Genomic DNA, 14667 nt, shown 5'->3' on the forward strand with positions numbered 1-14667 from the left:
TCTATGAGATCTGATGAGATCAACAAGTGAAGTAGTATAGAGGGAAAAGAGAAGAGAACCCACAACAAAATCCTAAAGGTCAGCTATAGCTGTCATTTATACTCTATCACTTATTTTCAGTCTCTCCCTACCTACTGGCTTATTCCCTACTGCTATAAACATGCCCATGTCTTCCCCATTACAGAAAAAAACCCACCTCACTTGATACTTCTATCCCCGCTATCTCTATCGTTCTATATCTCTATACCTGGCTGTTCCTATTTAGGATCTTATGAACTTCAATATACAAATCAATTAGGTTGCCCAGTGGATAGAGCACTGAGCCTGAAGTCAGGAAGACCTGAGATCAAATCTTACCTCAGAAACTTGCTAGCTGTCTTACCCTGCACAAGTCCCATAATCTCTGTTTGCCTTGGATTCCTCATCTGCAAAATGGTAATAGCACATACCTCCCAGGGTTGTTGTGAGGATCAAATGAGAAAACTGTAAAGTGCCTGGCACAATGTAAGTGTTGGTTATTATTATTATTATTGTTATTATTACTATTACCTTAGAGGCCATCTAGTACAATGTCCTCATTTTACAGCTGAGGAAACTAAGGCCCAGAGTTCAATGACTTGGCCAAGGTCACACAGGTCTGTCAATTAGCATTTATTAAGCTCCTACTATGTGCCTGGCATGGGAATAATAGCAAAAAAAAGGCAAAAAACAAAACAAAACCCAAAAACCAGTTCCCTGCTCTCAAGCAGCTCACAGTCTAATGGAAGATGTTCATGCAAAGATTTGCATACTTGCATCTGAATCCATCACTCTTCACCAATCTACTCATTTCTGTTTGTGTATGTGTCATATCCTTTAACTGGAGTGGGGGGCGTGGGGGGGAGAAGGGGCCCCCCTCGGGGCAGGGAAGAGCTCCATGAAAGCATGTGTTACCCAAACTTTGTTTTCCCCAGAGTCTATCCCAGTGTTCTGCACAGAATACCCACTTAATAAATGTTCGCTGGGTTAAATCAAATCCCACAGTAAACCACCCCAACGAAATATCCATAGGCCAAGGGCTCAGGAGGCTCCCAGGTCGGTGAGATGGGCTGATGAAGCTTGTAGTGGAAAAGATGGGGCGCCACAGCTGGAATGAGGAGGAGATGGGAGAGGAAGGAGGCGTGTCTGCAGCCGGGAGGAGTGGAGAGGTGTTTGCAAGGGGGAGGAGCCGACTCAGAGAGGAGGGGACCAGGAAAGAAGGAAGAAGAGGGTGGAGGGAAATGAGATAAGGGAATTGGGAGAGTCCGAGGCAACCAAGAGAGTGGGAGAGAGGAGGTCCTGTAAAGGAAGGAGGAGGAAGGAGGAAGGAAGGAAAGAAAGGAAGTCCCGGGGGAGAGGAGGGACCTGGAGGAGTGGACAGAACAGGGAGTAGAGAGCCAGAGAGGAAGGGAGGTGTTTATCCGGGAAGGGAGGGAAGGAGGAGGGTGGAGAGGAGGTCCTTAGCTCTCTCTGGCATCTTCCCTTCCTGCCTCCTAGCTCCCGAGTCAGAGAGGGAGAGGCGCAGGCAGAGGCAGAGGGCGGCCAGAGCGTGGCGGAGGCGTGGAGGGAAAGGGGCAGCTGGGCGGTGGGCAGGCAAAGCAAGGCCAAGGGTCCGTGGCCATGGCCTCTATGGCGGCGGCGATTGCAGCCTCTCGTACGGCGGTCATGAACGGGAACCGGCCGCTGGACGACAAGGAGCGGAAGCGCTTTACCTACTTCTCCTCGCTGAGCCCCATGGCCAGGAAGATCATGCAAGACAAGGAGAAGATCCGCGAGAGGTACGGGCCCGAGTGGGAGCGGCTGCCCCCCAAGCAGCAGGACGAGATCATCGACAAGTGCATGGTGGAGCCCCACATCCAGGCCCGCTACGCCGCGCACCGCGCCGCCGGGGCCTCCCGGGACCAGACCCCGTCCTGCTACCCCAACCTGCGGGTGTCCACGGGCCAGAAGGTCGTGCACTTCGGAGACGAGGTAACAGGGGAGCTTGCACCGGGACCAGGAGGAAGGAGAGAGGAGGTGGGAAGGGGGACACACCCGGGGGGTGGGGATAGGGGGCTGCAGGTGTGCCTTGAATCGTTTTTCTGCCTAGCGCCCTATCCTCCCCAGTTAGGTCAGAACACCTACTCTACGGTATCTTTGCTACCTGCCCTAGGTTAATTGGGGACTGGGTATGAAAAGGCTTCCCAGAATAAGGCAGAGCTAAAATCTGACCTGCAGGAGAGACTGAACCCAAAGAAGGAGGAGAGAATACATTCATCTAGACTCTGACTCTGAGGTCCTGGACTGGAAGGGAACCTTTGTAAAGATCGCCTATTTATTTTCCCTGCCTCCAGCAAGAGATACCAGAAAGATAATAGCTCTGACCATCAAAGTGTACGAGGACGGTTTCCCTATATATTACCTTAATCGAAAGCACCTTCTCATTATTGGTAAACTGGGAAAAGGAGTTGAGAGGGTAGAAACTAACTGCTAGGGTCCAAACAGAAGCCTGGTGAGAAAAGACTTAAAAACCAGTAAAAGCCTTAAGCACGAGTTACTGTTTGGGACAAGCATCATGCTCCCATTTATCAACTGAAATACCAAGGTAAGGTTAATTTAACTGCTCTCTCCTAATTTAAATGCTCTCTTCCAAGCCACAGATATCAGCATTCATAAGCCTCTTGACATATGATCCTGCAGTCAAATTGTGTACAGTTGTCTAGGGTATGGGGCAAGTAACCTTTGAAACCAAAAAGAAAAAAATGGGAGCTAATAGCCACCAAAGCCAGAGTACTTAGTACAGAAAACCGTCTCCCCTTTTGTGGTTTGGAAATATACACGGGCCATATACTCTGACGCAGTAGGCTTGGGCATCAGACAGCAGCAGGAACATCTGTCCCATAATCACTTAATCACTTAGGCTAAAATCATCAAATATATAATAGAAGAGCAGTACATGAGGTATGGAGATTGGAGCCAGCATGTATTGAGGTAGGAAAATGCTGTCTCCTGAAGTCATTCACCTTAAGAGTGAAGTTTAAATCCAATTTATGTGTGTTGTGGCATTTATTCCTGTGAAACAGTCTCATTTTAGTGAAAGGAAAGTGTGAAAACATAGGCATTTACTGCCAATGCTACCTTATTCTGGAAGAATTAAAAGAAAATTCTCCATTGAGCTCTATAATAGTTTTGCCAGGAAAAAATGGGTGTAGCAAAAAAGCAAGCCAAAAGTATAGGGTGTTTTTTTTAAAAAGTTATTCCTACTCAGAAAAGTCTTCAGTATGAAGATAGGCATCTCTATGCACACATGGTGTTGTACTTGACTGCTCAGGCTTGGGCTATGGAAAAGTAAGCATCTTTTTGGAAGATTTACGAATACGTGAATAGGTGGTGAAATAAATATTTTTAGAAATACATGTCTTGAAAAATAACTAAATATTTTCCTATTTCTGACTATGAATACTTTATGTGTATTTGTTTATCAAAATAAACATATACACATAACATGGTACATAATCTCTTTCACAAAATTAGCCAAATTATTTTCTTTCTCTTCTGGAATCCTTTGGTCAGATGCCGAATTAAGCTTCACCTAAACTTATACCTTTAATGAGATTTAAAAGCAAATGGAACTAGAATTAGCCCTGGTTGCCCATCTTATAATCCTGCAGGAGTGCACCAGCAATCTATTTCAAAGCTTATTCTTACCTTTGCAAAAATGGCTGGTAACATGGATTCTGTACTGTGACAAGCATAGGAATATGCCAGAAAAAATCTCAGCACAGAAGTTGTAAAGGATACAGGCTAAATCTTACTCCATAGGGTACTTTGGGGATTATGTAGTATACCATAGTTTAACAAGCTTAAGATGTTTGGCATTCATCCCACTCGGCTAAACAGGCCTCCTCAGGAAGCACCCTAAAAATATTTAAGTTTAAAAATAGACCAAGTCCAGTGGAATTGCTTCTGCTTCAGGTGATCTTCTCTAGACTAGGACCTATGGCAATTTTCTGGTCAAAGCCAAAGGGTTAGAGTGGGGAGATGTTGGAGCAATTAAGAGTAGAGTCGAATGCAAGAAGAAACACTGGAACTGGTTTGTCTGCTTTGGGGGGTCCCAGGTTTGAAATCATTATAGGTTAGAACATGTTCTACCATACCTAGTACTGAACTGTATCCCTTTCCCTGGTATTTGTCCCAAGAACCCCAGATTGTGGGCCAGGTAATTTGGACTAGGGGTTGCCCAGGACATTGACAGTGATTGCTGGTGACTTGGCCAACCTGTAGCAACCCTAGTTTATATATTGTATCCTAGACCTCTCATTCCTTATAGTAGAAGGTCTTGGCATCCCCTAAGGGAATTGTCAGGGATTGAAATTCATATCACCCTAACAAATTCTTGAAGGCCCAGGTGCATTTTGAATATATATTTTTTAATACAGCTATCTAGCAGCCAGAAAGTTTTCCTGGTTCTGTTTTTAGTTTCACATTTGCCTTGCTGAATGTTTTCTATACATTATAATAGCTCAGTAAAAGGTGTTGACTGATAGCCTTGCCCTTTTAGCCTGTAGCTGTTAACTTTCTGTATTGCCTGGACTCTTACTTTCTTGGTAGTCAATCCAACAAGTACTTCCTGAGCCTTAGGAGCATTCATATGCATGGTTTGGTTTTTGTGCCTGTGAAGATGCTTTCTTTGGGGCCAACATCATGGTAACAAATTCAGTGTACATTATGAGATGAATGCTCTTAACGGGATGACTCTTCCTATCCTGTCTCAATTACCTTGGTCTCTTGCCATTCGAATACAAATTGTTAGTAAGTCTTTCTTCTAGGGGTCAGCCATTTGCATTTTGGAGGCTTTAATGGTATACCTCTCGTTTCCTTCCTTGCTTTTTATCACATAATGAACAATAAAATGGAGACCTTTAAAAGGACCACCACTTGTTGACTCATTCTACTCTGATAATCTGATTTGGCGACCTTGATAATCTACTCAGAAATAATACTACTTCCAGTGTAGTAAAATGTGGCAATTGTCATTTTTGGCTTCTAGCAGTCACAGGCGGATGGACGTTTGGGACTTTTCCTACTTGATAGCCATAGTGACTCACTCTCTACCTGTCTTTTCCCTTGGTCTCCCACCTTCCCAGCAAACTCACCCAAAGTTATCAGTTTGGTGCCATTGTGTAAGTTTTTTGTGACACTGGCTTGGATGTTCTTTTTGTGGGATATGCTTTTTTAAGAACTTATGATCAAATAGTTGGTTCCCCCAATATTCCATGAGAAGTAATCTTCCATTCTAGCTCTTAAGTCCTAGATCCCTGAAATTTGGTACTATTTCTCATGATTCCACAAGGAGCCCACTGTCTGTGAGTTTTCAGTTGCTGCTATTCTTAGAATGAGTCTGTAAAATATCTGAAAGCAAAGAGGAATGGCATCCCCATCTCTGCCCTTGATGGGCATTTTGATTTATTTCAATTTGATAGACATTTATTGAATGCCTCCTATTTGCAAGGTATTGTTCCAGCCATGGAGGATGAAAAAAAAATAGTTCTAGCCCTTAAGAAGTTTACATTATAACAGGCAATATGCCACATACCCAGATGAGTAAGTACAAGGTAATTTGAGAAAGACTCTAACAAGTGACAGTGGAACAGAGAGGACCAGCAAAGGTCCGTTAAGAAGCTCCTAAGCTGAGCCTTGAAGGGAGATATAGGAGAATGAAAGATGGAGGAAGAAAACAAAGTTTACAAATACATGGAGATAGGAAATAGAATGTCAGATTTTGGGGACAGCTAACCGGCCAGTTTGTCTAGAAGGTAGAGTGGGTGTGTTGAAAGGTAATACTAGGAAATGAGACTGGAATGGTAGGTTGAAGCCAGATTTTGAAGCAAGCAGTTGGGGCAACTGCCTCCTCCCAACTCCTGAATACATACTAAGCCTTCCCACATGATATTTTAAAGAGTGTCCATTTGAGGTCAGTACAGATGGCAAACCTATCCCAGCCCCAACCATGTATCTTCAACCCATTTCATTTTGGAGTTCTTTTTCATATACTGTTATTATCATACATAATAGGGTGCCTTATAGTAGGCCATCAGTAAATATTTGTGGATTTTTCCTCTCCATTGTATAGGGAAAACAGCACCAGCCTTAGAAAACCTGATTTCAAAGCTTGACTCAGACACTAAGTAGTTTTGTAAGCTTGGAAAGGTCACCTAATCACTTTCAGCCTCAGGTTCTTTACCTGTAATTTGGGGCCAATAACACTTGCCTTACCTGTCTCACAGGGTGATTCTGAAGACTGGATGAGATAATTGTATGGAAAACAGTTTGTAAACCATATCATAATATATAAATATTATTTATATATTTTGCTTCTTGAAATGAGACCTGTGATACCATATAATCCCTTCTATCTTCTCAAGTGTCCTTTTTAATATTACTAATAATCTGAATGTTTAGCTTCTGGAAACCAGATCTATAACAACACAGAAAACTTTCATCTTGTCTCTTCTCTAGGCTTTTGCCAAGGAGTTGAAATCATCTGAATTTTGTGCTTTGGTGCCATTGTTTTTTGGAGGTGAAATATATAATTATGATGGCCACTTTCTCTCTGGCTGATTCATTTTCCAAAAAAGATTCCAGGACAGATGTTAACTTTCCTTATTTCTGTCTTAAATAGTAGATTCTGACTACTGGGTACTAACTACCTGGAAAGGTCATCCTGAAAAGATTCCATTGAGTTACAAGGCTGTTGTGGTATCTATCCTCATTGTGCCATAAACAAGAAAAGGTAGAATGCTTCTGGATTCACATGCTGCCCTCTTCCTTTACCCTCACCCTGCTCCAGCAGAAGTCATTTTCATTTGAATTGTCTGTGCAGTCGATGTTGAGTGATAGTGACACCTGAACTGGCATTCTTAAAAAGTAGGCTCTGAGAGCTAAGCACGTATTCAGCAGGTGGGAAGAGGAGATTACTCAAGGCAGACAGGGGGCTGTCTTCCCTTTTTGTTTTCAGGCACTTACATAGACAGGCTCATTAATCAGCACAGCTCCCTAGGGAAGAGAGGTGGCCCATTGACTGCCAAGAAACAGAGGTGCAGACAAATTAAGTGACTTGTTCACTATCACACAGGGGATGAGTAGCAGGGCTGGAGAGAGTTTTAAATCTTATGTTTCTCTCTCCACAAAACCCTAGTGTCTTTCTCAGTACAATAAGAAATTTTTGATACTTGTATTTAGAAAACTTTCAGTTCAGGCCATTGTTTTTCAATACATTGTTTTTCTTAAAATATATGTGTGTGAATAGTATACACACACACACACACACACACACACACACACACACACACACAGACTAGGCAGACCAATTTGAGGACTTGTATATGAAACATAAATGTTTCATAACTCTTTTGTCATCATAAAAACCTTCCCTTTTATCCCCCTTTCTTTTCTCCTCCCCCACCCCCCCCTTTTGTCCCTGGTCTTTTCTCAATTTTCTTCTTTTCTTCCTCCACTTTTCCATGTGCAGTGGGACTCTGGGAAGCCCTTCAGTAAAGCTGAGGGTTTGTGTTTGTTGTGATCCACGGAGGTTGAAGATCTATTTTTTTTTATTTACAGTGTTGCTCACTTATGGATTAAATCATTAGTGGTACATTTTTGTTGTCGGAACTATAGGTTTGCTTATCCAGTTATGGAAATTGTCTTACCTCAGCAAGGCTAAATATATTGCAGTCCCAAAGGAAGAACAAAGATGCATTTTTTAAAGTATAGGTTAACAGTCCCTATACAGGCATTTGTTACAGAAGAGCACATTGTAATCATTCCATTTCGTCTTACATGAACCATTTTCAAAATGTGAAAATAAATATAGCAGAGGCGTTATGTTTAGTCTTTCAAGAGATCAGTGCTTTGGGAGACCAGATACTTTTCCTACCATTTTTCTACTTTTGGGGCACTCGGCAACCACTCAGTAGTTAAGCCTTGCATTTAGCTGGGCAAACTACTTTACCTGTGAAACACAGGAGCCTGCATTGTAGATTCCACATGGAACAGTGAGCTCCAGTTGCTGCTCTGACTAGAATTTGCCTAGACCTTTATGTCCCTCTCGACCACATTTCAGGTAGATTGGAGTATTTCTCCATATTTTTGCTTATCTTTACAACTGAAATACTATATTTCATTAATCAATAATAAAACAGTAATGGATAATCACTAAAGTTTACAAAGCAATCTCTATGAAAAACCCTATGATGTATGTAGTGCATGTATGTAGGTATATAGTATATGCACATAGGTATGAGGTATATAGTTTGAGTATGTAGGCATGTACATTTAGGTAAGTATATAGTGCATGTATGAGGTAGGTATGAGTATGAGGATGTAGGCTTGTGATTTTGATGGAGTGAGGAGCTCCCTATGTGGAGCCTACCTCCATCAATGCAGATCTGTCTCTGAATTAGTAGAACATAGGATTATAGACTTAGAATCCTGTACTGAGTCACTTTTATTTTCTTATGCATTCAGTATATACAGTAGAACAAAGAGTACAATCTGTTTTAATCTTATTGGTAAATAGTCTTATCATTAAAGACCTCATAACTGATTTAGTCTAGTTTCATTATTTTACAAAGACACTAAAGTACAAAGAAGTGAATTGAATTGTCTAGCATCACATAGGGAGTAAATAGTAGAGTTCAAATTTGAAACCAGGTCCTTTGACTTCAAATCCAATGCCCTTTCCACTGTACCGTGGAGGTTAAGTGTCTGGGATAGGATATGAATCCAGGTCTTACAAGTCCAACACTCCATGTATTATTCCACACAATCTCTATAACTGCCACATTACAGATGAAGAAATTGCCCAGAGATGAAGTGACTTGTCCAAGGTTGCACAGGTAGTACATAGCAGAAACTGGATTTGAATCCAGGGTTTCTTGACCTGAAGTTCAGCACTCCATTCATTGAGCCATCTGAATATATAGAGCGGGTATTCTCTCCATTTTACAGATAAGGAAACTGAGTCTCAGAGAAGATAAGATCAGGTTGTTCAGGCGTTTCAGTGACGTCTGACTCTTTGTGACACCATTTTGGGGGTTTTCTTGGCAAAGATACTGGAGTGGTTTGCCATTTCCTTCTCCAATGAGATAGTAAATAGTAAGTAGCAGAGCTAGGATTTGGGTCCAGGTCCTCTGATGCTAAATCCAGGGCCCTTTCTGTGGCTCCTTCAATAACCCGCAATCAGCAGCACAGTCATAGTTGAATACCAGTGCACTCAACTGTAGTACTTCCAATAATGATCACAAGGTATTACATGGTATTGAAACACCTTCTGAATTAGGAGAAAGAGATGAAATTATATTCATAAGAGTGTTTCATCAGGCTGTCAATAATTGCCAATTGACATAGATTTGATATAAATAGCAACTCTTACCCAGAATACTCAGGCAACTTGATCACTTCAGACCCAGCTCATGCTACATATGAGGTTTACTACATGAAGGTGTGTGATGAGCAATTGAAAGTGTTGCTTAGGTGATTGGATGATCCCAGAACCTACTGAAGTGGTTAAATAGAGTATCACTGTGGAAATTAATCAACCAATAAGCATTTATTTTTGAAGCATTTACTATATGCTAGGCATTAGGTTAAGCATTGGGAATACAAAGAAGTCTAAAAACACTTAATTCTCTCAAGTAACATATATTCCAGTGGGGGAGATGACATGTAAATAACTAGGTACATACAAAATACACATACATCTACACAGGTGTATGTGCACACACATACACACATGGTGGAAGGTGATGTAAAAGACAAAAGTAATGGCATCTGGAAAACTTTAGGAGGAAAGGCCACCGGCAGAAGGTGGGCTTGAACTGTCTTGAAAGAAACCAGAGAAACTAAGAGTCAGAAGTGAGAGTACAGAACGCTCTAAGCATGGGGGCCAGCTAGTGTGAAGACATGAAGACTAGAGTTGGAGTGTGATTCTAGGAAAGACAAATGGAAATAGTCCATTGTCGTGGCCCACAGCTGGATAGGCCCACTCAAGTGGCCTACAGTTGGATTGTTGAGTGTCCCTCAACTCAACAATCAAGTGTCCATCACAAACATGAGTACAACACAGTAGAGTAGGTACAGTAAACCTCCTGTGTAGTACAAGCAGGATTTGGAATGATATGGTTGGTCAGGTATTCTGTTGAACCTCTAGAGTTGCTATTTATTTCATACCTATTCAGAGGGGAGTGAAGTGTAAGATGACTGGAAATGGAGGAAGGAGCCAGGTTATGAGCTTTAAGTGCCTAATGATATATTTGATCCTGGAAGTATTAAGGAGTGACTGCAGCTTATTATGCAGAGTGGAGGTGAGGGTGGGGTGGTGAAACAGAGTGGTGATACGGTCATACATACTTTTCAGAAATATAATCTTAGAAAAAAAGAAAGATAATCTTAGCAGCTGAGGGGACAATGAATTGGAATGGGGAGAGATTTGAAGAAAAGAGACCAGTAACAAAGCTATTTCAATAGTCTAGGCAAAAGGTGATTTCAGATTTGACAATAGAAGGGGTCAAGGAATTTCATGGTGTAGAGTTGAGTTGTTCCACCAACGGGTCAAGATAGGGCATGAAGGAGAGTGTAACAAGTGCAGAGGTGGTGGCCTGGGAAAGAACAGAGAAAGGCTGAGGATTAAGGGAATGGAAGTCATGGTGAGGACAAAGGAGAGGGTAAGGGGTCATAAGGTATGAGGAAAGATGAAATGATAACAGATTATGATCTGGTAAAGGAATTTTGGAGGTGAAGTGGAACACTTGTGTGTGTTGGCAAAACAAGTGTATAGCTGAGGTTGAGTAGGTAACGGGAATTAAATAGATTAATTGGGAATTTTGAGTATTGAGGGATCATCAATATGTATGTTGACATCTCTGTGTATGAGGGAGGAGAAAGTAAATTAAATAATTATTAAAGCACTGGAATTTGCTAGTTACCTGCCCCCTGAATCTTGTGTTGGTTCATGAGCCAGCTCTTTTGATTACTTGAACACTTTGAGCCATAGGATTATTATTTTCCATGTCAAAAAGATGGGGGGGGCAGAGATAAAGCAAGTGTTGGCCAAAAATCCTTGTGTACTCAGTGGTGGAAAAAGATGAATATCAGTCCCTTTAGCTGAGATGGATGTATTTTAGGGATAACTTGCATCATCTACAAGCATTCATTTAAACACTTTTTTGTATACTAAGATGCTACATGGAACAAGTTAGACAGAGTCCCAATAATCCAGGAGCTTGTTACCCCACACTGACATACGTGAACACAGAGACTAAATCTGAATGGAGAGCAATGTGGTGAGTGGGAAGTGTCTGAGATTTAGTCAGAAGACTTGAGTTTGAATCTCAGTTCTGCTGCTTACTAGTAGCATGACTTTCATTTTCCCACTGTGCCTCAGTTTCTTCATCTGTAATGAGAGGGTTATAGAGGCAGACTAGCATTGTGGATAGGGCCTGGATTCAAATTCCACCTCTGATACTTTGTGACCCTGGTGGGCATTCTGTTCAAGCACCTTTCTCAAATTGTTCTGCTAGGTCAAGATAAATTTTTGATTATGGAAGTTTTTATAAAAGAACTTCCACAATAATGGAGAGGATAGGTCTTACATGATTTCTGAGTTCCTTTCTAGTTAAAAGTCCTATGAAGTATATAAAGAGAAAAGATTATTTACTTTGAAGTCAAGTAAAAGGTAAGTCTATCTTTGGAGCAGTGAGTGATGGAGGAGAATCCTAGAATTTCAAGTTTAATTTGGAAGCGTTGCTAGGTCATCAGGGTCCCCCACCAACCTCCTCAAAAATAGAATAAAAGTGACTAAGAGTCAGTCTAAAAAGTGTTTACAGGTGTCAAAATATTTCCCCCCTTCTTTAATTGCTAGTTCTTCTCTTTGCTCCTTTCTTTATTGATATAGGAGGTTTGGCTTTCAGCTGTGTCTTCTTAGGCTTGCTTTGATAACCACTTGGTTCTTGTCCCATCTCTTTTTCTCAGGGAGGCTTTTGTAAGAGATTGCTATGGATGTTCATTATCCACCAGGGAAGAAATCTTCTTGACTGTCTTCACTGTAGGTGTGGGGGTGGATGTCTTTCCAGTGGTCCTGGCAAAGAATGCTTTATGAATTGAAACAATTGCCACATTGAGGCCTCATTTGACTTTTTGGAAGAAGATGTTGGTTGGTGTTGGGTTCCCAGATAAGAGAGCAATGTTAAAGGCTGCTGGCATTTCAGAAGAAAAGGTGTTTTGTGAGAGAAAGAGAGAGACAGAGACAGAGACAAAGAGACAGAGAGAGAGAGAGAGAGAGAGAGAGAGAGAGAGAGAGAGAGAGAGGAGAGTGAGTGAGCACCAGCTCATCTGGGTTTCCTGACATTGTCTGTTGGAGAAGCTGGCAGTGCCTCCCCTCCATGTTGATCAGGCACCTCATTATCAGATACTGTGTGTGTCTCAAATTCATTTCATTTGCCTCTTTTTCTCGTCTTCAACTTCTCTCTCAGGCTCTCCCCAGAGTGATAACAACTACTGTGTCACCAACATGTCAGGACTGTGTGCTCCTGTTCCTTTCTATAACGGAGAAGTTATTTTCAGGGTGGCTGAGTTGTCCTCCTTTAGCATCTCTCCATGGTGAATTTCTTTTTTCTAGGGAAACTTGAATCTCCTGAGAGCATTCCAACAGCACTATAAAAAAAAAATAGGACATCAACCACGGTAGCAACCAGGAGCAAAGTTGTTTTAGGGTGCATTTGTTGTAGAAATTCAGTTGTGTTTTGGTTCAGTGGGAATTTCAGGTTTTGAAGGGTGTGTGTGTGTGTGTGTGTGTGTGTGTGTGTGCGAGCACGCACGCGCGCCACAGAATGTATGTAATTGGCTAGAGAAGAGTGTGCTTGGCGACACATTGGTGTGCCTGCTGGTTCTGGTGGGATGCAAAAGAAAGATGCTATTGTGTGAGAAAGTATTTGCTACTCTGAAATTCTGATGCCATTTGTATCCAACTGCTGGGAGAGCCTGTTCTCTTGTGAAAGCTTTTTGTTGCTTGGGTCTGCAGCTGATGGCTGACATCAGATCATACTTTGGTTTGGGGTGGGGGGTGTGTTTTAAAATACTGTATTATTTTTATGAGCACAGAATTGCAGAAAGCTGAGGAATCCACCCCTTTATTCAGTCTCTTTCAAGAGTGAACAAAAGACTTGACTTTGGGTTGGAAGAAAGATGACTGTGCAATGATTCTCCAAGCTTTGATGGGCCGGACACTCTTTGCTATAAGAATTGATATTACAGGCCTGCTGGCTGCCTCCCCAGGCCTTTGTGCAAACCCCACAGGGTTTACATCTGCTTTGTGGTATTTGATTGGCTTCAAAAATATCTGAACTAAAAGTCTTGATTTAATCTTTGTAGAACCTGAAGTGCTTCAAAGTCCATAATTTCAATTTGGGAAGAAATTCATGTTGAAATGCCAGGACATTAGTAAGATTATATTCTATTCTCTTCTAGTCTTTCTTTTGCCCTACTTGAAGAGGATGACTAAATTTGCTTATAGCCTTCATTGGTCTATTTACTAAGTCAGTGGAATTTTATTTACCAAGCCAGTGGAATTTTACAGTTCTAAGTAGAAGAATCAAATGTCTTTTAAAAATCCTTCCCCCCCTTTAAAAATTGCTTTAGTGAAATTTTTATTATAATCCAGAGCTAGTAATTATGTGATAATAATAGCTCTCATTTTATGCAGTCCTTACAAAGCCATTTCCCTCCCAACAACCTTGCAAGGCAGGTAGTATTCTCACCATTTTACAGATGATTATAATAAGAACCAGCATTTATTTAGTACTTTAAGGTTTACAAAGCACCTTATAAATATCTTGTTTCAGCTGTGCAACAACCCTGGAAAGTAGGTGCTATTATTATCCCCATTTTACAGATGAGGAAACTGAGGCAGACAGAAATGATATGCCTAGATTCACATAGTTAGTGAGTATCTAAAACTGAATTTGAACTCAAGTCTTCCTGATTAAAGGACTAGAACTCTTTCCAGTGCACCACCAGATGAGGAAATGGTAGCTCAGAACAGTTGAAGTGATTTGCTCAGGATTACACAAATCTGGGACTTAGACCCTGGTCTTTGCTTCAGTTTTCCCACCTGGAAAACTCATGCTGATGCCTTGCTACTACAAAGGAGAACTTGAAGAGTTTTGGAATCATAAAGTCCTAGCATTGGAAGGGACTTGAGAAGTCATTTAACCTGACTTCCTGCCTAATGTTGGAATGCTTTCTCCAACATCCCAGTCTTTGCCTGACTGCTTCCTGTGATGGAAAATTCAGTTATCTCACAAAGTAGCACATTTCATTTTGGGAGGATCAAAATATGTAAGTTGAAAAATAATTTGGGTTTAATTGGAATCTTATGGCAAAGGGGAGGAAGAGTGGCCAGTGTTCCTTTTTACTAGTTGAGGTTGTGAATGTATGATCGTACTCCCTGAACAATGGAAGACAAAACATAAATGTATAGAGTTTGATATTGCATGCAAAGGATACTACGAATGAGCTTGGCTTATATATGTGTGTGTGTGTGTGTGTGTGTGTGTGTGTATACATACACACATATGTATACATACGTATATATATATATATACATACACATGA

The 14667-nt window shown here is 41.4% G+C and overlaps 1 protein-coding gene across 2 annotated transcripts in view; it reads left to right on the forward strand.

Annotated features, from left to right (window-relative positions):
* Positions 1-1227: 1227 nt before the first annotated feature.
* CUNH1orf198 (chromosome unknown C1orf198 homolog) overlaps positions 1228-14667 on the forward strand; it is a 49954-nt gene continuing 36514 nt past the window's right edge. Inside the window, exon 1 of one of the 2 annotated variants that reach the window (XM_078156222.1) lies at positions 1228-2034. In XM_078156222.1, coding sequence (XP_078012348.1) covers positions 1639-2034 — 396 coding nt within the window. In that variant the 5' untranslated portion in view covers positions 1228-1638. The remainder of the gene's footprint in view (positions 2035-14667) is intronic. The other variant, XM_021000436.2, reaches the window with a different exon arrangement.

The sequence above is a fragment of the Phascolarctos cinereus genome, unplaced genomic scaffold (assembly GCF_003287225.1).
Source record: "Phascolarctos cinereus isolate Bilbo 61053 unplaced genomic scaffold, phaCin_HiC Scaffold_5;HRSCAF=322, whole genome shotgun sequence".
Classification (NCBI taxonomy): Eukaryota; Metazoa; Chordata; class Mammalia; order Diprotodontia; family Phascolarctidae; genus Phascolarctos; species Phascolarctos cinereus.